The 22,479-nt window shown below is 29.6% G+C and overlaps 1 protein-coding gene across 2 annotated transcripts in view; it reads left to right on the top strand.

The window, feature by feature from the left end:
* Positions 1–22,479, top strand: part of LOC142330119 (uncharacterized) — an 87,381-nt gene that overhangs the window by 55,535 nt on the left and 9,367 nt on the right. Inside the window, exons 12-15 of one of the 2 annotated variants that reach the window (XM_075375202.1) lie at positions 4,651–4,945; positions 5,450–5,653; positions 9,447–9,756; positions 15,633–15,862. In XM_075375202.1, coding sequence (XP_075231317.1) covers positions 4,651–4,945; positions 5,450–5,653; positions 9,447–9,756; positions 15,633–15,862 — 1,039 coding nt within the window. The remainder of the gene's footprint in view (positions 1–4,650; positions 4,946–5,449; positions 5,654–9,446; positions 9,757–15,632; positions 15,863–22,479) is intronic. The other variant, XM_075375203.1, reaches the window with a different exon arrangement.

Genomic DNA, 22,479 nt, shown 5'->3' with positions numbered 1-22,479 from the left:
TAGATTACGTGATTGAGACTCCAAAAGCAATTGGATCTAGTAGATCCGTGGCTCAATAGGTGAAGAATCAAGGTCAACGGTGAAAAATCAGTGGCAGTGATGTTCACATACAAGACATGTGCTACAATCAGGCAGGGGAAATCTCAGGAGAGAAAATCCCCTATGGGAAAACAGTCAAGAACTTGGAAGTAGTCCTGGATAAACGGCTTACCTTAGGAGAACCTGTTAAATATGTGACCCAAAGGGCCAAGGCCGTCAGGACCTCACTATACCCAGTACTGAACAGTGCCAGCCCGTATCCTCTGACGACCAAACTGCTCATTTTTCGGCTATACATCCTGCTGATTCTAACATATGCTTACCCAACTTGGGGAGCTTTGTTGAACTCCACGCTTCAAAAGAAATTAGAAGCCATCCAAAACAGCGTTGCAGATGATATTTGGAGAATTGTAGTTCATCAGAAATGCCACGATGCGGGACTACACACCGTATCCGAGTGGCACAGGTACGTAGACTGTTCTGGAAAGTGGCCGTGTCTGAACACAGCCATCTCTGGGACATCTGCCAAGAGGACTCTATCCCACAGGGTATAAGAAAACGGCCTCGTGCTGTATTAGATGAACCATTGTGAAGAGATGGTATGTGACCAAAGTATATTGTTGTTATGGTCATTGATTTACAATAAGCATGCAAATTAATCCGAACTCGGGTAATTTTTTGTTTATTTCTATGTTATGACTAGACTGCTTGACCACTGCCTTTTTTAAAACCATCTGTGTAATGTGAGGTTATTGTTCTTGATTATTTAGGAATTTTCATATTATAAATAATGTTTTGTGAAAGTTTATTTCATTTTTTATTACAAAATCATATTTTCATATTTTTTTGTTCTGTATGTGTTGATATAATAATGGATATAATTCCATGAAAGCGTTCGAAAATTGTTTCTATTCCTGAGGATACCAGTATGACACTTAGTCAAATATGTTCTGATTGTGTTGAGTGACTTATTATAAGATAAATTATAGGATTTTTAGAGAAGAATTGAGATTGATAATTTGTATGGATATTACAAATAAAATTATCTTTTGTTGTTTGATAAAGTTGAAAACCATATACCATATTAAAATTAAAATATGATGAATATGTATGGCAATCTATTAACAGATCTACAGGAGGAAGCAGCTGGGTTCTTTCTAGAGAGAAAATGAGAGAGTTTCTTTCATGTTTGTAGAGAGAAAAAGAGACAAATGTTTCAAATAAAAGGTTAGTAACTATTAGAACAAACCAAAAAGTAACAAAAAAAAAATAAAAATATCAGAATAATTACATAATGTAATCAGGAACACAGCAATATTAATAAATAAATTAGTGATATTACCTAGGCATTATTAACTAACTGTGGAGTAAATCCCACATTTAATGCTTAATCATTATGAAAGTTCTGTGCATTACTATGGACTGTTAATAAATTTTAAGTTGTTATTGGTTTCCAGTATGGCGCAGAAATTACATGATTACTTATTGTCCTGCTGTCAGAACCATTGAAGTTTTAATCTAAATTATGTTTAAATAAACAGGAAATCAAGCAAAATCACTTCGGAAATTATAATTTTCCTAGATTTCGATCTTCTTAGAAAAACTTTTGCTATTTTTCTGTCTTAGAATATGTTTGATTTAAAAATTTATTATACAGATTTTTTTATAATATTTTATTTATTTAACACTTTAATGTATTATAATATATAACATCTATCTTATCTGAATCATAGCCTTCATATTCTTCATCCGATAGGATGAAATCCTCTTAAGTTCAGCTGAATTCCAGGTTTACTTACCCAGATAAGTTATGATCAGCTAATGCACTGAACATGCAGATTCATTTTGATATTGTTGAATCTTTCCTCTCACTGTTGTTAAAATGTGGTACAGGTTATACACAGTTGGGATGTGTTATTCTGGAGACATCTACTCATTGACTGCAAAGCATATCCAGGAGCAGACATTGATAGTAATCATAATTTAATGATAATGAAATGTAGATAGGAGTTTAAAAACCTGAAGAAAAGGTGTCAGATGAATTGGCGGCATTTAGAGAAGCTTGAGGAAGAGAAGGTAAAGAAGATTTTTGAGGAGGTCAGAGTAAAAAAGATAAGGTAGAGAATATAGAAGAAAAGTGGGAGAATGTTAAAGGAGGAAATTCTTAAACCAGGAGAAGTGAACTTAAACGGAACGAAGAGAACTGTAAGAAAACCTTGGACGTCAGAAGATATGTTGCAGCTGATGGATGAGTGTAGAAAGTATAAGAATGCTAGTGATGAAGAAGGTAAAAGGAACTATCACCAGTTAAAGAATACTATAAAGAGGAAGTGCAAATTAGCAAAAGAAGAGCATTCAGAAGTGGAAAGAGAAATAATCATTGGTAAAACAGACAGAGCATACAGGAAAGTTAAGAAGAATTTTGTGTTATATAAGTTAAAATCTAATGATGTGTTAAATAAAGATGGTACACTGATTAATAATTCAAAAGAAGATTGATAGGTAGGTGGAATATAGAGAAGAGTTATATAGAGGAAATGAATTAGAGACTGGTGTTCTAGAGGAAGAAGAGGAAGTCGAAGATGATGAAAATGGATATAAAATTCTGCGATGTGAATTTAATAGAGCATTAAAGAATTTGAATAGCAGAAAGGCTCCTGTTATATATATGATAGCTGCATAATTACCACACAGTGCAGGTGAGGAAGCAATAGACAGATTGTGCAAACTGATGTGTAATATTTACAAAAAAGGGGAAGTTCCGTCAGACTTCAAAAAGACTGTTATTGTCATGATACAAAAGAAAGCAGGATCAGATAAATGTGAAGAATACAGAACAATTAACTTAACTGCTTGGGCATCAAAAATTTTAATCAGAATTCTGTACAAAAGAATTGAGAGGAAAGTAGAGGAAGTGTTAGTAGAAGACCAATTTGGTTTCAGCAAATATATAGGGACAAAGAAATTTAGCGCTCAGATTAATAGTAGAAGGAAGATTACAAAACAAACATACATGGACAAACCAACATACATGGTATTTATAGACCTAGAAAAAGCTTTTGATAACATAGACCGGAATAAAATGTTCAGCATTTTAAAAAAATTTAGGGTTCAAGTACAGAGATAGAAGAACAATTGCTAATATTTACAGGAACCAAACTGCAACAGTAGTAACTGAAAACCATAAGAAAGAAGCAGTAATAAAAAAGGAATCAAACAAGGATGTTCCTATCCCCGTTACTTTTAATCTTTACATAGAACTAGCAGTTAATGATGTTAAAGAATGATTTAGTTCCAGACTAACGGTGCAAGGCAAAAAGGTAAAGATGCTATGATTTGCTGATCATATAGTAATTCAATTGATGATATAAGAAACAATGAATGGCATGGATGAATTCCAATGCAAGAACTACCACACGAAAATAAACAACAAAACGAAAATAATGAAATGCAGTAGAAATAAAGTAAATGGACCACTGAATATAAAAATGGATGAGAAAAGATTATGGAGGTAGAAGAGTTTTGTTATTTGGAAAGTAGAATTACTGAAGATGGATGAAGCAGGAGTGATATAAAATGCCAAATAGCACAGGCAAAAGTAGCTTTCAGTTAGAAATATAATTTGCTTACATCAAAAATTAATTTAAATGTCAGGAAAGCATTTTTTAAAGTATATATTTGTAGCATGGCTTTATATGGAAGTAAAACTTGTACGATCAGAGTACCTGAGAAGAAAAGATTATAAGCTTTTGAAATGTGGTGCTATAGAAGAATGTTAAAAATCAGATGGGTGGATAAGTGACAAATGAAGAGGTATGAAGAAGCAGATTGATAAAGAAAGAAGCATTTGGAAAAATCTAGCTAAAAGAAGGTAGACTTATAGGCCACATCTTACAGCATCCCAGAATAGTCTTTTTGATATTGGAGGGACAAATGACAGATGGGAAAACTTGTGCAGGTAGGCAACATTTAGAATATGGAAAACAGATTGTTAGGGATGTAGGATGTAGGAGTATACCAAAATGAAACGACTAGCATTAGATAGAGAAGCTTGGAGAGCTATATCAAACCTGTCAAATGACTGAAAACAAAAACAAAATTCTGGAGATAGCATAAACAAATACACAAAAGATCTATAATGTTATAAGCATAACATATTATATATTTTGTGATTTTTTTATTTTACTGGTGTTGTTAATTGAGGGTGTGTGTTGACTGATCAGCAGCCCTCCTCATTTCACACAATATTTGATTCACTACTTCTTATAGGACACTCAGTTATTACACACTCAAGATTAGTAGTCCTGGGTCCAACTCCCAACTAGAATCTTATTTTTTTATAATTTTATATTTTTTCTGCATTTAAAAAAAAACTAAATGAAATTTCTCACTCAATTTGCATAGTAAATAAACAAATAAATTTGATTTTCTGAATAACTTACACATTCCATGTAATGATGATGTACAAATATATCATAAAATGCTTAAGTAATTTTTGTCAAGGAACATAAATTGAAACTACAAATTATTTACAGAAATCAGTTTAAGGAGTAGAAATTATTAATTAATAATTAAAATATATTTATTACTTATTTTCTGTTTATGTTCCAGGGTAATACTAGAACAAAAAATAAAAGAATGCAATGAATTAAAAGAATTGTATATTCAGTTAAGAGCTGAAAAAGACTCGCTTAATAAACAACTTGAAGTTGAAAAAGAATTAAACCATGACTTTAGTAATCGATTTAAACATTTTTCATCACAAATTGATGTTTTTAAAAATGAAATCAAAGTGAAAGATGAATTGTTATCAAACTATAAAACAGATAAAGAACAGCTTGAAAGTAAACTAAATAAATTACAGAATAGTCAGTCTGCTGATAGAACTCAAGAAACTATTTCTAAAGTAAGTAATAAAATTGAAAGATTTTTTTTTTTTAATTTTGATCAGAATGTATTTTAGATGACATCCAGCATAGCATGAAGTTGAATAAAACAATTTTACGGTTAAATTAATACTTTCACTGTTTCCACTTTCATTTTATTTGATACACTCTAATGCCACCTGACATTTCATTTTTTAATCAGCTTTCAAATATTGCTGTAAGGTACAATTAAAAGTAACCACTTTATGTCAGCTGTAAAATTTTATCTTTAGAGTTATTCCTTGAACATAAAGTTACTTCCATTAAAAATATACAAAGTCAAAATCACTCGTTTCACAGCCAACTGTACACAATTGAAAACTTGTTATAATTTGTAAATAGTTATCTCTGATTAACATAAAATAAATATATCTTTTATGCTTTATAAGGTTAATCTGTATCAATAATACTCTTTATTACTCAGTTTTCATATTTATTTATAAACTACAGAACAATTGTAAAAGATTTTAATTTAATATTTACAGGAAGCTGAATGCACTCGTTTAAAAGAGGAGTTTATATCCGTTAGTATACAGCATAAAAATGAGATAGATAGATTGAAAAATGAGTTGAAAATATCAGAAGATAGGCTAATTAAGTCAGAAAAGAAATTAAGAGCTGATTTCACTTCTGAAATAAATAAAAAAGAAAAAGAAATCGATATTTTAAATGTTTTAATTCAGGATAAGGTAATATAGCTAATAATCTAATTATATAAGGTAATATAATATTTCATTTTTTCAATTGCAATTTTAATTTTAATCATTTGCGAGCTAATACCACAACCTGTGTTTGTAGGTATAATTTCCATATTAATGTTGTAGATTACTCATTATTAGAAGACTTATATTTGTTTATTCCTCCTTATTTTAAATGTTTTTTGTCTTATAATTATAAATGAAATGCGCTTTAACATGTATGAAGTGAAATTTTCAAATATGTAAGATTTAACAATAACATTTAAAAAAATAATCAGTTAAATCGTGGCAAACATAGATTTGTGGTGAAACAATTTGTTTCACACATTCAATAGGAATATCAACAAACTTCTCACTCTTTTTATTAACTAACAGTTATATATATTTTACAATTTAAAATTAAGATCTTTTTAAATATACATAATGTACATAGTTTTTTTTTTAAAAAAGGTAGTATTTGTGATATAGTGATCTAATTAATTGGTTTAACTAATACAAGAACAGCACTAGAATAGATTGACTTATGTAATTTTGTCTTACTGTTAACATTTCTCTTTGAAAATAATTTTCAAAAGATTTGTTAATATATTTATCAACTGTATAATTTCTGTGAAACAATTTCCTTAATTTCTCACATTAATTTGTTCATGATTCTAGTTACGTATAATTGATTAAAAAAAAAAGATTGTATCAGTAATTTACAGTAATAAAAGTAATAATTTGCTTTATTATTAGATATAATTCAACAATTTTTAAATGTAATCTTTATTTTTTTAAATTTGTACCTTAAACAAGTGTACCAATTGTGTGTGGAGTTTGTTAATATGTTTTTTCTTTTAATCTTTTTTTATGCAATTTTATTTTTATAAAATTTGATTTTGTTATTTCCAATTATTGGGATCAGTTGTGCTTGAACAAGAACTCATGTATAATTTTGAATATTTTGATTTGTACTAAAAGTAAGTATTATTAGGAAAAATTAAATTGTAAATTTCCCACTAGTTAATTTGCATGTTACAAATATGTTATTGTGATTTAGTTTTGTGATATTTTTTTATTTTAATTGCTTGAACATTAATATAGAATACTGTTTATCTAGAAATTTTTAATATAAATCAGATCTTGTGAACTTCATTTTTAAATAACATTAAAAGCTAGAAAAATAAAAATATAGATTTAAATTATGCCAATACTTTGTATGATATAAATATGTTACTTCTTTTATAATTTTCATATGAATCACTAATACAGACAGTTTGGAACAAATTTATGTTGAAATAGTTAATTTAGTCATGGAAGATATGAACTAAATCAATCAAACTACCTATTGTAGATATAGAATGCTTCTTCAATTTCTTGTAGTTGTTCATCTGAATAATTTTAATGGTTTTGAATAAATAATTGACTGATTAAGTCATCATACAAGTTGATTAATTACATTGTATTTAATTTGATGGCATTGATGTAGAACTAATTACTTCTATTATACCACTAGAAACTTGTATGCCTACAGATAAAGTAATATAAAAATATGAAATGATACACTCATTACATAGACATGGAAACAAAAATCTTTTATTAAAATTGTATGGCAAATCTTTAGAAAGATTGATTAGGTCAGCATAAAAAAATTTTAATCTTAATTACATAGTGTAAAATATTCATATTAATAAACGCTGTATTATATATAAAATTTAATGAAAGTGAAATTGTAAAATCTGTATTAGATCCAAAAACATTTAGCTGGAAGGAAGAAGTGATTTTTAGATTCAAGGAGTTAATAAAAAAATGACTACAACACAGTTTTATTACTAAACACCATATGCTTACGTGTGTGTTCATTAACATATTTTCATATTACTATAATATTGCAAGAATGTTGTAAATAACTATTTACTTATTTTTACTATGTTAAGAGGTGTTGTTATGTAAATGATCATAAATTGAGGATTACTGTATTTTAGTCTCATCTTCCATTAAATTTTAATGTTAGATGTTTTGAAATAATACCAGTTTTTAAATTTTGAGGTTTTCCCAAAATTAAGAACTTTGGGAGGATTCTGTTCAAAATCACTCTGATCTACCTAAGTTAGATTATTTTGTAGGGCTGGTTCATCTGTATTTCTGTAATTTAACATATATTACTTTTATAAATAAGAAAACAGTTAAAATATAATATGTTAAAAGAAAAATGTAAATATAATAACTAATGATCTATTTATTGTGCATAGTTCACTGAAATATAATTCTATATGAATGCTGTATTCATTTTGATTTGCATAGTTCAAAAGGTACTGCCTAATTTGTTTCTGTTTTGCTTTTTTAAGTTATGAAGATAACAAAAAATGATGCCTGTAATGGTATAATGTGTACACCATTACAGGCATCAAAGCTATCTCAGATATGGATTACAATGAGTTTTTTGTTATCAACAGCAGCTTAAAACTTGCACATAACTTTTAACCTTTTCAGAACTAACATACTGTAAATCCTAGTTCATGCTCAGACTAAATTATTTTATTAAAGTTACTCATCTTTATGCAGTAAGTTACTCATCATTATCTGTATGATTTATCACTTCAGAATCACTAGGAATGAAAATTATTTTAATTTATTTAAAATTTAAAACTTTTTTCTGTAAACAAGTTTTAAAACACAATTTTTATTATAAACATAAACAAAATTAAGTTTTCCTTTAAACAAAACTAAGGACTCGTAAATTACTATATTTTGAAAAGGATATAACACATTTGAGAAGTTTTTATTTTAATTTATCTAATAATTCTTGAATTTTGAAAAGATGGAAGCCAAGTGATTAATCTTTATAACTGACAAAATGAAGCATATTAAGAATGTTCAAACATCTTGCTCTAACCATTCGTTTCAGAAAATATTGGGGAGTGTAATAGCCTGTCTGTTGACCAGTTCTCTTTTATAGAATTTTTCTTTTTTCTTGGCATAAGCATGGTCAAACTCAAAAATGTATACAGTTCATCTATGTCGGTTGATTTCCATCGTTGTAAATTTGAATGAGCAAGATCGGTTTGTTCAGAGGCTTTGGTAAAATAAGTATTTGTTTCATTCACTATATGTTCATTAATTTTGGGCATTAGTACAGCTTTCACAAGAAGAAATAAATCCTGAAGAAACAAATAAAACAAACCTGATGAATCAGCCATTTTTACTAGAGTTCAATAAAACTTACAGAACCTAGTTTTGGAACACTGGTAACATAAATTTATTCTCTCTGTTTTCAGCTGTTAGCTGCAACCCTATCAGTAGTGCAAATAGTTCATTTTAAAGCCAATAAAGTGCAGTACCTGTCGGGAAAGAATTATATTAGTCACGTTGACAAGATGATAGTACTCAAATGATAAGTTCTAAAGCGAGTTTATGCAACCGTAGTCTGTGTAGACAGTTTACTGCAGTTATGTAAATACTACGCTAGTCCTGAAAATATTAAACTAGTTACCAACAAAAATTTCATTGGCTCAGTTTCATAGGCAATAATTTTTGTATTATGGTTGAAGAAACTGAGTCAATGAAATTTTTGTTGGTAACCGGTTTAATATCTTCGGGCTAGCGTAGCATTTACATAACTGCAGTAAACTCTCTACACAGACTACAACCATAATACAAAAATTATTGCCTACCGCTTATGTTCAATGGATAATTAATGCAATGTAAAATTATTCAGTTTTTGCAAACTGAAATTCCAAAAGGTGTTTGGCTATTTGTTTTAATGGAAATTGTATTGTTCTTACATGTGTCATTCTTTTTTCAGGAACTGAAATTAAAAGAAACGTTGGATAATTTAAATAAGTATATTAGCATTAAAAAAGAAAATAAAAATGTAATGACTGAAGAGAACTTTTTAAATTGCCATGAATTAGAAACAAAAATGTTGAAAGATTATGAAGAAAGATTACAAAAAATAACTGAACAACATTCAAAAGATTTAAAATCATGTGAAGAGGAATCTACTAAAAAAATAATTGCGATGGAAGAAGTGCATAAGGAAGCACTTAGAACAGTTGTTAATCAGAATAAAAATGAGATGTTAAAATCTGAAGAAAAACAACGTTCAATTATTAGTAAGTTTATTTTTTCCTCTCTCACTCTTCCCACCTCCATTCGTTAAAAATCTTACTTCTTAGTTGGTTTTGTTAAGATTTTGCAAAGACATTTAATTATAGTGATAACTACTGCATTTCTTTTGTCTGCTTTAGTAATTAGTGCATTATTTTTTTTTAGTTTCTTTATTATGTTATTTTTTATTTTTTGTGTATTTTTGTCTCGTTTTACATATATTTAATTTTTGTTGGTTATTTTTTTAATATTTTTTTTTTTTTTTTAAATTTGTTTTGTTATTAAATGTCTTTCATGCATCTGTTCTTCTATTGGTATTCTATTGCATTCTGTAATCTATAATGTTTTGTTAAATATTTTTTTTCAATGTTAGAATTTTTTATATTATGTTTTAGTCCTTTATTTAGCAATTCATATTCATCTTTACCTCCTCTATGAATCATGAGACCTTGCCGTTGGTGAGGGGGCTTGAGTGCTCAGGGATACAGAGTAGCTGGACCGAAGGTGCAACCATATCGGAGAGGTATCTGTTGAGAGCCAGACTAAGGAATGATTCCTGAAAGAGGGCAGCAGCTCTTTCAGTAGTTGTTAGGGGCGTGAGTCAGGACGACTTAAACGGCCGTATCAACATCACTCAGTCCTCTGAGTACTGCGCAGCTGAAAGCAATGGAAAACTACAGCTGCTTTTTTTTTTCCAAGAAAATGTGGCTCTGCATTTTCACATAACAATAATGGAGGCGCCTTCCTTGGTAAAATATTCCGGAGGTAAAATAGTCCCCCGTTCGGATCTCCGGGTGGGGACTACTAAGGAAGGGGTCACCAGAAAATTAAAAAATAACATTCTACGAGTCGGAGCGTGGAATGTTAGAAGCTTAAAAAAGGTTGGTAGGCTAGAAAATTTAAAAAGGGAAATGGATAGGGTGAATGTGGATATAGTAGGAATTAGTGAGGTTCGGTGGGAAGAGGAAGGCGACTTTTGGTCAGGTGATTTTAGAGTAATTAACTCAGCGTCAAATAATGGGCAGGCAGGAGTAGGTTTCGTGATGAACAAGAAGATAGGGAAGAGAGTGGAGTATTTCAAAACGCATAGCGATAGAATCATTGTAATAAGGATAAAATCAAAACCTAAACCGACAACGATTGTTAACGTTTATATGCCTACAAGCGCCCATGATGATGATGAGGTAGAGTGTGTATACGAAGAGATTGATGAAGCAATTAAACACGTAAAAGGAGATGAAAATTTAATAATAGTTGGAGATTGGAATGCAAGCATTGGAAAAGGCAAGGAAGGAAATATAGTGGGTGAATACGGGCTGGGCAAAAGGAATGAAAGAGGGGACCGACTTATAGAGTTTTGCACGAAGTATAATTTAGTAATTGCCAACACCCAATTTAAAAATCATAATAGAAGAATATACACTTGGAAAAAGCCAGGCGATACTGCAAGGTATCAGATAGATTATATCATGGTTAAGCAAAGATTTAGAAATCAACTCGTTGACTGCAAAACTTACCCTGGAGCAGACATTGATAGCGACCATAATTTGGTGATAATGAAATGTAGATTGGGGTTTAAAAACCTGAAGAAAAGGTGTCAGATGAATCGGTGGAATTTAGAGAAGCTTGAGGAAGAGGAGGTAAAGAAGATTTTTGAGGAGGACATCGCAAGAGGTCTGAGTAAAAAAGATAAGGTAGAAAATGTAGAAGAAGAATGGGAGAATGTTAAAAAGGAAATTCTTAAATCAGCAGAAGCAAACTTAGGCGGAATAAAGAGAACTGGTAGAAAACCTTGGGTTTCAGACGATATATTGCAGCTGATGGATGAACGTAGAAAATATAAGAATGCTAGTGATGAAGAAAGTAAAAGGAACTATCGGCAATTAAGAAATGCTATAAACAGGAAGTGCAAACTGGTGAAAGAAGAGTGGATTAAAGAAAAGTGTTCAGAAGTGGAAAGAGAAATGAACATTGGTAAAATAGACGGAGCATACAGGAAAGTTAAGGAAAATTTTGGGGTACATAAATTAAAATGTAATAATGTGTTAAACAAAGATGGTACACCAATATATAATACGAAAGGTAAAGTCGATAGATGGGTGGAATATATTGAAGAGTTATACGGAGGAAATGAATTAGAAAATGGTGTTATAGAGGAAGAAGAGGAAGTTGAGGAAGATCAAATGGGAGAAACAATACTGAGATCTGAATTTAAGAGAGCATTAAAAGATTTAAATGGCAGAAAGGCTCCTGGAATAGACGGAATACCTGTAGAATTACTGCGCAGTGCAGGTGAGGAAGCGATTGATAGATTATACAAACTGGTGTGTAATATTTATGAAAATGGGGAATTTCCATCAGACTTCAAAAAAAGTGTTATAGTTATGATACCAAAGAAAGCAGGGGCAGATAAATGTGAAGAATACAGAACAATTAGTTTAACTAGTCATGCATCAAAAATCTTAACTAGAATTTTATACAGAAGAATTGAGAGGAGAGTGGAAGAAGTGTTAGGAGAAGACCAATTTGGTTTCAGGAAAAGTATAGGGACAAGGGAAGCAATTTTAGGCCTCAGATTAATAGTAGAAGGAAGATTAAAGAAAAACAAACCAACATACTTGGCGTTTATAGACCTAGAAAAGGCTTTCGATAACATAGACTGGAATAAAATGTTCAGCATTTAAAAAAAATTAGGGTTCAAATACAGAGATAGAAGAACAATTGCTAACATGTACAGGAACCAAACAGCAACAATAACAATTGAAGAACATAAGAAAGAAGCCCTAATAAGAAAGGGAGTCCGACAAGGATGTTCCCTATCGCCGTTACTTTTTAATCTTTACATGGAACTAGCAGTTAATGATGTTAAAGAACAATTTAGATTCGGAGTAACAGTACAAGGTGAAAAGATAAAGATGCTACGATTTGCTGATGATATAGTAATTCTAGCCGAGAGTAAAAAGGATTTAGAAGAAACAATGAACGGCATAGATGAAGTCCTACGCAAAAACTATCGCATGAAAATAAACAAGAACAAAACAAAAGTAATGAAATGTAGTAGAAATAACAGAGATGGACCACTGAATGTGAAAATAGGAGGAGAAAAGATTATGGAGGTAGAAGAATTTTGTTATTTGGGAAGTAAAATTACTAAAGATGGACGAAGCAGGAGCGATATAAAATGCCGAATAGCACAAGCTAAACGAGCCTTCAGTAAGAAATATAATTTGTTTACATCAAAAATGAATTTAAATGTCAGGAAAAGATTTTTGAAAGTGTATGTTTGGAGTGTCGCTTTATATGGAAGTGAAACTTGGACAATCGGAGTATCTGAGAAGAAAAGATTAGAAGCTTTTGAAATGTGGTGCTATAGGAGAATGTTAAAAATCAGATGGGTGGATAAAGTGACAAATGAAGAGGTATTGCGGCAAATAGATGAAGAAAGTAGCATTTGGAAAAATATAGTTAAAAGAAGAAACAGACTTATAGGCCACATACTAAGGCATCCTGGAATAGTCGCATTAATATTGGAAGGACAGGTAGAAGGGAAAAATTGTGTAGGCAGGCCACGTTTGGAGTATGTAAAACAAATTGTTGGGGATGTAGGATGTAGAGGGTATACTGAAATGAAACGACTAGCACTAGATAGGGAATCTTGGAGAGCTGCATCAAACCAGTCAAATGACTGAAGACAAAAAAAAAAAAAATTCATCTTTATTTAAACTTCTATTAATTATGTTAACAATTCTTTGGTAGAATTTAATTTCTGTATTTTTTCCCCGTTTCATTTCTTTCAATATGGTTGGTTAGCATATCCTATTTTTCCTTCATTCGTGTGTATTTTTCTTTGGTTTCTTTCTTTATAATGCTTTTTATTTTTTCTATTATATTATTTACTGTGTTGATCAAAACATGTTGGTTGAGTTGCAAGTGTAAATGCATTAATTCTTATTAAATTTTTCCTTTTTTTTATATAAAGTTTTAATTTCCACTTTTACCCAATTTATTTCAGCCTTTTTAATTACTTTTTTGCTGTGTAACTATTATTATTATTTTTAATTTTAACGTAATTAGGTATTACTTGATTGAAAATAAATTGTTTATTAAACCAAAAATGTTCACTATTGCTTTTTGTAACTTCTTTAATGTATATCCAAATTTCTTTACAATTCTGGTCTGATAACCTCATTAAAATTGTTGTTACTAAGATAATTATTATTATTATATTTTCTGCTAAGAGTACTATGATTTCTATGTTGAGTACTGTTTACCTTTCTATGCTTCATTCTTTTATTATGTGTTGATGTATTTCGCAATAACTCCAGTGTCAGAACTTATACTCTAACTTAAGGAGTACAGTAAGTTTTGACAATGGAATTATTCTGAAACACATAAAATAAACATATCAACATATAATAAAAAAATGAAACTAAGAAAGGTAAACAGTATTCAACATAGAAGAATACATAATTCAAACAAAATTAATTAAAAAATTATAACAGTAATAATAATAATAATAATAATAATAATAATAATAATAATAATAAAGTTGAAGGTTAAGTAGACAAACTTAATTTTATAATGCTAGTTTCTTTCCTTTTTTTTCTTAATAAGCGATTTTGTGATGTGACATCCTGAGTTAGGTTTTCTCATTTCCATGTTTGTGATAAAATATGCATTCACGCATGGAAAATCAACCAATAATTAATTCTTTGAGGTAATATCTTTTTTGAAGAGATTACGTTTATTAATTTTGATGAAAATAGTAAATTTATTGATGCAAACAGTGTTTATATATATTCATACAGATGGGTAGATGTATTAGAAATAAAACAGTAGACACTTGAGCCACCAGTTTGCCTGTTTTGCAACCTCACAAATAGGAAATAAGAGTCTTTGGGTAATTCTACAGGTACTCATATGATCATAACCTAACTAAGCTTTAATAGTCAGCTACCAGATGGTACCAGCACACTTGTCGCAGGTGAAACCAGGTCATTTCCTGTAGGACTTCTTTCAATTGACCAGGGAAAGAGAAATTAAAGACTGTAGGAAAGAGGAAGGGAGCGATCAGCCCATCCATTTTAAAACTTTACTAATACAACTAGTAAATATACTTGCAGAAAAAATCTTAAAAACCAAGGAGTACACAAAAAATGTGTAGTTGAAACTCTTGATATCAATTTTTTGCCAAAAATATCAATCATTAATTTTTTTACATTATTGACCGTTTATTCTGCAGTATTTTTTCCAATTTTTGCATGAAAATTGAGGGAAAATGCATAAGATGTCTATGTCAGTTTATTGCCAGCAAGAAACAACCAGTATTCAAGAATCATCTCTGCAAAAAGAAACAGTAAAAGAATTTATTTAAATTTTTATATTCAGTACTAAGATCTGATGACTTTTTTTATTCAAGTTGACTATACGTTGCTGGTACTTGAACTAACTTCCATGTATGATCATATTTTTTTTTAGTGTTTCTTCAACCTATAGAATTTTATATTCTAAATAAATAAATAGAAACCATTATTGGTAAAAAAATATATTATAAAAATAAACAAAAACACAAAGATATTATTAAGTTAAATGTAAAAATTACTTGAAGATGATAGTTTCATTATAAGCCTCATAAATAATTAATATTGACAACATGTAAGAATTGTTTATAAAATTCACTCAAATTTACTGTATAAATTTTATTTGATTTTTTTATTTGATTTTTATATCTTGTTTGTTTCCGTATTTATTTGTTAAGTATACATAAGTTATTTAAAATGACTTAGTAGATTATATTTATTTATTAGTTAAATGTAATTAATAATTAAATTACTTTCATTCTCAAGTTTAATTAGTTTAAAAATTCAATCCATTTTTGTAGGTGCTCTAAAGAAACAGCTAATAGATCAAGAACATACTTTGAAGGCCAACTATATTGCAGATTTAATTTCAGCTGAAGAAAAAGTAAAAGATATTACTGTTAAATATTTTGCCGAGGAAATAAAAAAAATTGAAAATCGCCATAGACTGGAATTAGAAACAGTTGCCAGACAGTTAAATTCATCACCTGTCGAGACTTTAAAATCACTGTTGTATGATAAAGAAAATGAGGTATTGATATTTTTTAAAGTTTTTTTAGCATATTCACTACTTATGTTCCTCGATCTCATTATGAATACATCCCTGTAATTTTTTTTCACAAATATTGAGTAGTTGTTAAAAAATATTTTTTTTAATCAGAAATTTCCTCTAAAATCTTTACATGAACCTCAAATGTCCAGCTGCATGGAACCTTTATAAAAATTTAACTGTTTTTTCTTTTCATATTTATCACTTTTAACATTTTATTAAACAGAATAAATGCATCAAGATAAGTAACTAATTATTAAAAATGAAAATTAATTGTTATAAAAATCTTTTAGCAAATTTAAATAAATAAAGTCTTAAAAGTTACAGCAACTTTTCACTTAATTAACACAATTTAAAATATTTATTTTAAACAGGAGAAGTCAATTTTTTATGCAAAAACAAAAAAGAAACATGGGCTTTTCCACATTAAGAATGTGATCAAACAAACAAACAAAGATAATGCAACTACAAAAGCTGTGTATTTAAAAATTATATTTCACAAGTATACTATTAAGTCTCTGACTTGTCAGAGACTAATAGTATATTATTTTTTAACTAAAAACTGTATTTGAATAAAGTAAAAAACAAAGAGAAAATAGCTACCATGGAATTCAATTAAATAAACCAGTGACAAAGGTTAATAAACATTCTCCTTCTTCTAATCATTTTTTTCATTTATTTTTTCTTTCAAAGATATGTCAGGAAATACAACCTTATATTCATTTTAACTTAACTCTTTTATTTTCTTCTCATAACGATGATGGGAAAGTAACAACTTTCTGTTTATCTTCTCATGATTGCTGTTAATAAAAATATTTTGGACCACACTTGTTTATTTCCGATATTACTACTGAATCATTCAATACTTTTTTTATTCACTTTCATTCTTAATTGTACTTCATCAATTAGTTTTCATCTCTACAAGTTATTTTACAGTTTTGTAAAAACTTCAATGCAGTGTTTCTCTCTTGCAGTAATATAATTTTAGTTATAATTTTGTTATAATCTACGAGGTGTGGCTATTAAATAACGAGAGACTAATGCTGCTACAGAAGAACTGGCATACGCCAAATTCATACAACCAACAGCTGTGTAGCATGAAGCCTTCTCTTTCGAATGTTGCCACTCCAGTTTCTGTAGACATATTAGTTTGGCCATGGCCTTTGGATGACATCTGTTTTTTGTTTCATGAAACTTCATATCAAACTTGGAAAAACTTCTACTGAAACTTATATTTTATTAAAAAAAGTATACGGTAATGAATGTTTATCATGTGCGCAGGTTTTTGAGTGGTTGAAGCATTTCCAAGATGGCTGAGAAAACATTGAAGATGATGTTCGCCCGGGTCACTCTTCCATGTCAAAAACAGATAAAAATATTGAAAAAATTTGTAGTCTGATCTGATCTGACCATTGGTTAACTATTCGTGTGATTGATGAAACTGTAGGAATTGACAAAGAATGCGTAAGGTAAATTTTACCTACAATTTTAACATGCCAAAAGTGTGCCTAAAATTCTCACATCAAACAAAAAGAAGCTGTGAAAATGTTTGTTCTGACACTTTGAATGAGATTGAAAATAAGCCAAACTTCTTGGAAAGATGTTAACATGTAATGAATCTTGCTTTTTCACTTGATCCAGAGACCGAGTGTTAATCCATGCATTGAAAGGCTCCAACTTCACAGAGAGCTAAAAAACTTTTATGAGCAAATCAAAATTCAAATTTTGTTTTTTTCAATATTCATGGGATTGTGTACCTTCACTGGGTCCCTGAAGGTCAAACTATTAATCAACATTACTACCTTGAGGTCCTTGCTCAACTCCAGGTAAGATAAAAAGGACCTGAATTGTGGAAGACCAAGTAATGGGTTCTTTATCAGGACAATGCACCAGCTCCCACTGATTGTCTGTCAAAATGTTTCTAGCCAAGTATAACATCCCAGTGTTAAACCATCCATCTTATTCACTCGAACTGGCACCATGTTAATTTTTATCTGTTTCCCAAAGTCAAATCTGTATTAAAAGGAATAAGATATGCTAAAATAAAAAGTGGCACGTTTCATGAAAGAGCTCACAGAAGAAGACTTCCAGCACTGTTTCGAACAATGGAAAATTTGCATGGAGTGTTGTAGGGATAGAGGAGGGGTGTATCGTGAAGGGGATAACTAAATATGTAAAAATGTAAAGTAAAACATTTTACAACATTAGTTTTGTTATTTAATAGCCATACCTCACAGTTATAAAACATTAACTGTTCTCATTTGAGTAATATATAATTGAAATTTTTCTTTTCTTGTTCTACTCTTTTTCAGTTTTATTACTAAATATTTTTATTCTCTTAATTTTTCTTTGTTTTTCCTATTTTCTATTTAATAATAACAGGATTTATTCAAAATCTATTTTAGATGATAGTTTAGTGTACATTGTATAATTAAACATATCTAACTCATCCAATATAAGATTAATTATATCAGTTAATAATTCTTTTTCAACTCAGTTTTTACTTACTTTGTTAATTGCTTCCTCTATCCTTTCTGTTTACCCATTACGTAAGGCAGTTTTTAAGTTAATTCAACTGGTTTGGTATTTGACTTATTTTCATCTAAAATTTAACAGTATTTCGATATAATGAATATTTTAATTATAAATAAGAAATTTTTTCATACACTGAAATTAATGCATTCCATTCAACATACATATAAATATATGCTCAGTTGATTTTTATTTATGACTTTTGTATTGATTATTTATTAAGATTTAATTCTGTATTATTTCATGTGTATAATGTTTAAAAAAAAAAAGAAAAAGAAGAACTAAACGTAAACATGGTTCAGTTCACTCGGCTCCTTTCAGATGCACTTGGCGCCTGACGATTTAGCGGTTCTTCACGGCTCACACAGCTCCTTTCGGATGCACTCGGCTCCACCTACACTATATAAGCTACTCACCTACTCACCACTAGGGTCAGGTCACTCTTTCACTTCTTCTTCGTCACTCTCATTTCACTTCACTTCTGCTTCGGCAGTCTCTCGTTGTATGGTCACTTCTTCTTTGGCAGTCTCTCGTTGTGTGTTGTCTCTCTCCGACCATCATCTCTCACTCTCTTCCTCTTCGGCTGTCTCTCGTTGTGTGTCGTCTCTCTCTCCGACCATCATCTTACTCCTGCTTCAGCAGTCTCTCTCGTTGTGCGTCATCTCTCTCTCTCCGATCATCGTCTCTCACAGTCTCTCTCTGAACATCGTCTCTGTCTCTCATCAAAGTTTACACTTCATGCAGTTAACAAGCAAATTACACATATTCTACAATGAATCTTTTTATTGTATGTTAAAGATCCTTTAAACATTATGTTTGTGCTTTTTCTTCTCTATAACTGCATTGTAAAATATTAGCTTAAAGGAACTTATGTAGATATATATAAAATCCACGATTGTGAGATTATATTTTGTGCAACTAAATATCAACATATTAGTGTTTTTCGTCTGTTAAATTCTTTGTTATTATAATCCAGATTACATTCTCCGTAAGTGAATATCAATATACTGATGTTTTTTCACTCTACAATAATCGTCTGTTGAACTTTCTATTGTGATAATCCAGATTACATTCTGTGCCAGTGAGTATCAAAATGTTTGTTTTTCATTAACAAAAAACAGTAATCGTCTACTAAACAATAAGGTTTGTTAAACAATAAGGTACTATTATTATACTCTGTATTGTTATTACACTCTCTTTATGTAAAAGAAATATTTAATGCAATAAGTTTACCTATACTTTACTTAAGGATTGTTGTATATAAATATCACACAAGGAGATTTTGTGCAAAGCATTTGTTTTAACAAAACGATAATATGTAATTGTGTATTTATGCATTTTTTTTGTTTTTATGAACATGGTTATATAATTCTGATTTTCATTCTGTTAAAAATAAAGTCAATTTTCTTTTGGCAAAAACAAGCTATTTGTAATTTTATTTTTGTAACTTTCCCCAACACTTTCTGCAAATAGAATGTTTGTAAAAAATTGAGTAGTTATTGTAAATGGATGTGTGAAAAAAGTTTGTTATAAATAGGTTTATTCTTCTTTTGTTGAAAATACATAGCAATCCCATTAACATACGGTAAATGAAATTCAGCTACTTTTTAAATCAATAAAAAAATCTTATCTCTAGAAAGATATATGCATAAAATGGGCCATGTCAGGCAAAAAGTATTTTATGATATTAAGTTGCATTGTGTGTGCGCGTGCGCGCGCTATAATGACTGCTAATAAATCTCTATTAAATGGTCTTAAACGTTAGTTCGCAATTAATAGTAACTGTAAAAATAAAATTAAATCTAATTTGTTTAATATCTTTCATAAAAAACAACTGTATCAATGATTGTATAAAAAATAGTTTATTAAAAATTTTCATTTAAGCAGAGATATTAATGCAACAAAATTAGCATCAATTTTTCTACCAAGTTTCCTTTGCTTTTGCAAAGTAAGCTTGGTAAATTTATGATTGTAGAAAGTGTATCAAGATAAATCCAAAGATAAAATTTATATTTTACAATATTTAGGTTCTAATACTGTAAAATCTAATAGGATTCATTATTGATGCCAAAAAAAATATGTCTATAGGGAAAGAGTCCAAGAAACACTTTATTACCATTCTAGTTAATTACAATCTTTGATCTGTTACCTTTATCTTACACTACATTTTGAAATAAATGATTGTAATTATAGAAAAGACACCAGGACTATAACTTAGACATGATGATGATGTTGTTCTTACATTCATATGAATACCAGTTCTATTCATATTACTTCAGAATAATGCCAGATTACTGAGCATAAAATATGTATAAAACGTATTTATTATTTGGTTGGTTCAATCAGTTGATTCACTTTAACTAAAAATTTACAAAAAACAATAAATAATAATTGCCTTATTTTTGTTCGAAATAAAAGAAATTTATTTTTGCAATTTTCTGCATAACAGGATCTTTTTATGAATTAATTACACACTATCATCTCAAAATATGATTCATCTTTATTCATAACTGTAACTCCTTTACATAGAACATGTTCCTAGATGTTGGATCGCCTTTTGTATTTGATGTAATCTTTTGTAAATGCCATTATTTAATGTCATCCCCAAACTCCTAATATTTGTTTTCATTATTTTATTGTGAGGTGTCAGTCATAAGATTTTATACATCTCTACTTTATTTTCTGAATAGATGTTTCATTATTGTTAACGAACTGAGTTTCTTCTGTGTTATGACTTAGACTGTCAATGAACTTGAAAGCCATTGATTTGCCATTGTTGATGTAATTTATTATATTTTGATCTAAAATCAATTTTCCTTTGACAGATATTTTTTCCTAATTAAAAATTAGCTTTATCTGACATGAAGTTTAAAATGATAAAAGTTATGAACTATTTTTACTTAAGAATATGTTTTGATAATCGTAACTGATGTAAAGGTTGAGAATGAAAATTGGGAATTAAGTAACAATAAACCACTAATGTGGTCATTAATTTTAATAAAGGTTTTCTCTACATAACTGCATTATTTTTACTAAAAATTATGTTGATATTCTACAGAAATAACTTTTTTGACTTGTTGATGTTAATTAACAAGAAAACATTTTTTCTCACAAATCTGTGCAATGTCAGTAAAATCTTTGACGCATGTTTTGCCTATAGATGTTTGGAAATCCTTGATCTACACAGAGAACATGTATTCCTCATTGTGAATTAACTTATTTTTTAAATAAAAATTTATTACATCTCTACACATTATTTGATGTAAGTAATGAAGTGATCTCATGGCTTTATTAACAGGAGATGTATTTATTTATCAATTTTTTATGAATACAACTGTTTTCATAAAATTTCCAGACAAGGTTTAAAACTATTTATTTCGCTTATTTAAAGATGATCTCTATCAAAGTAATCCCCTTGAGAAAATGTATATACAGTCCCATTCCCTCAAAAGTACTGGTTGAAGTCCTTCCTGAACTCCACCTGTAATTATAATTAGATGTCTGCTATGGTATCTAAAGAAGGGAAGATCAAAAGAATGCGTAGGGGATGGGCAATGCAATTACCATGTTTTTTCTGCAAAAAATTGTGTTATTTTGAGGAAGCTGTTATAGTAGGATGTGGCAGATTACACAACAGCCAGATTTTTTCTCACATTTCGAGTTTCACTTTTATCAAGCTTCTCAGAAAAATTTAATAAAAGTTAGAATGCACTATAACACCACAAAGATAAACTTTTTGGTGAATGAGCTGGGCCCTTGATGTCGAAAAACACAATAAGCATGCGCCTAATACCTGATGTGGATTCTTTCATCTTTGTGACTGCAGGTTGTTCAATTGTACTGGCTATTACTTTGTCAAATCTTAGTTGTAAACTCAATTTTTATTACTTGGATGATTCCAGAATGAAATTTGGATCATCTTTAGTTCACCAGCTTATATCAAAACAATACCTTTTGATTAAGTGAAAAGTGTTGAAGGACAAACTTCACAGCAACATGATGCACGTTCAAATTCTTGGTAAGGTCTTTTGGTAATCTCAATCTAACAACTCATGGATTGTTCATCA

Source organism: Lycorma delicatula, chromosome 9 (assembly GCF_047948215.1).
Source record: "Lycorma delicatula isolate Av1 chromosome 9, ASM4794821v1, whole genome shotgun sequence".
NCBI lineage: Eukaryota > Metazoa > Arthropoda > Insecta > Hemiptera > Fulgoridae > Lycorma > Lycorma delicatula.
Note: the sequence above shows the minus strand (reverse complement) of the source record. Positions and strands in the feature narration are given on the sequence as shown.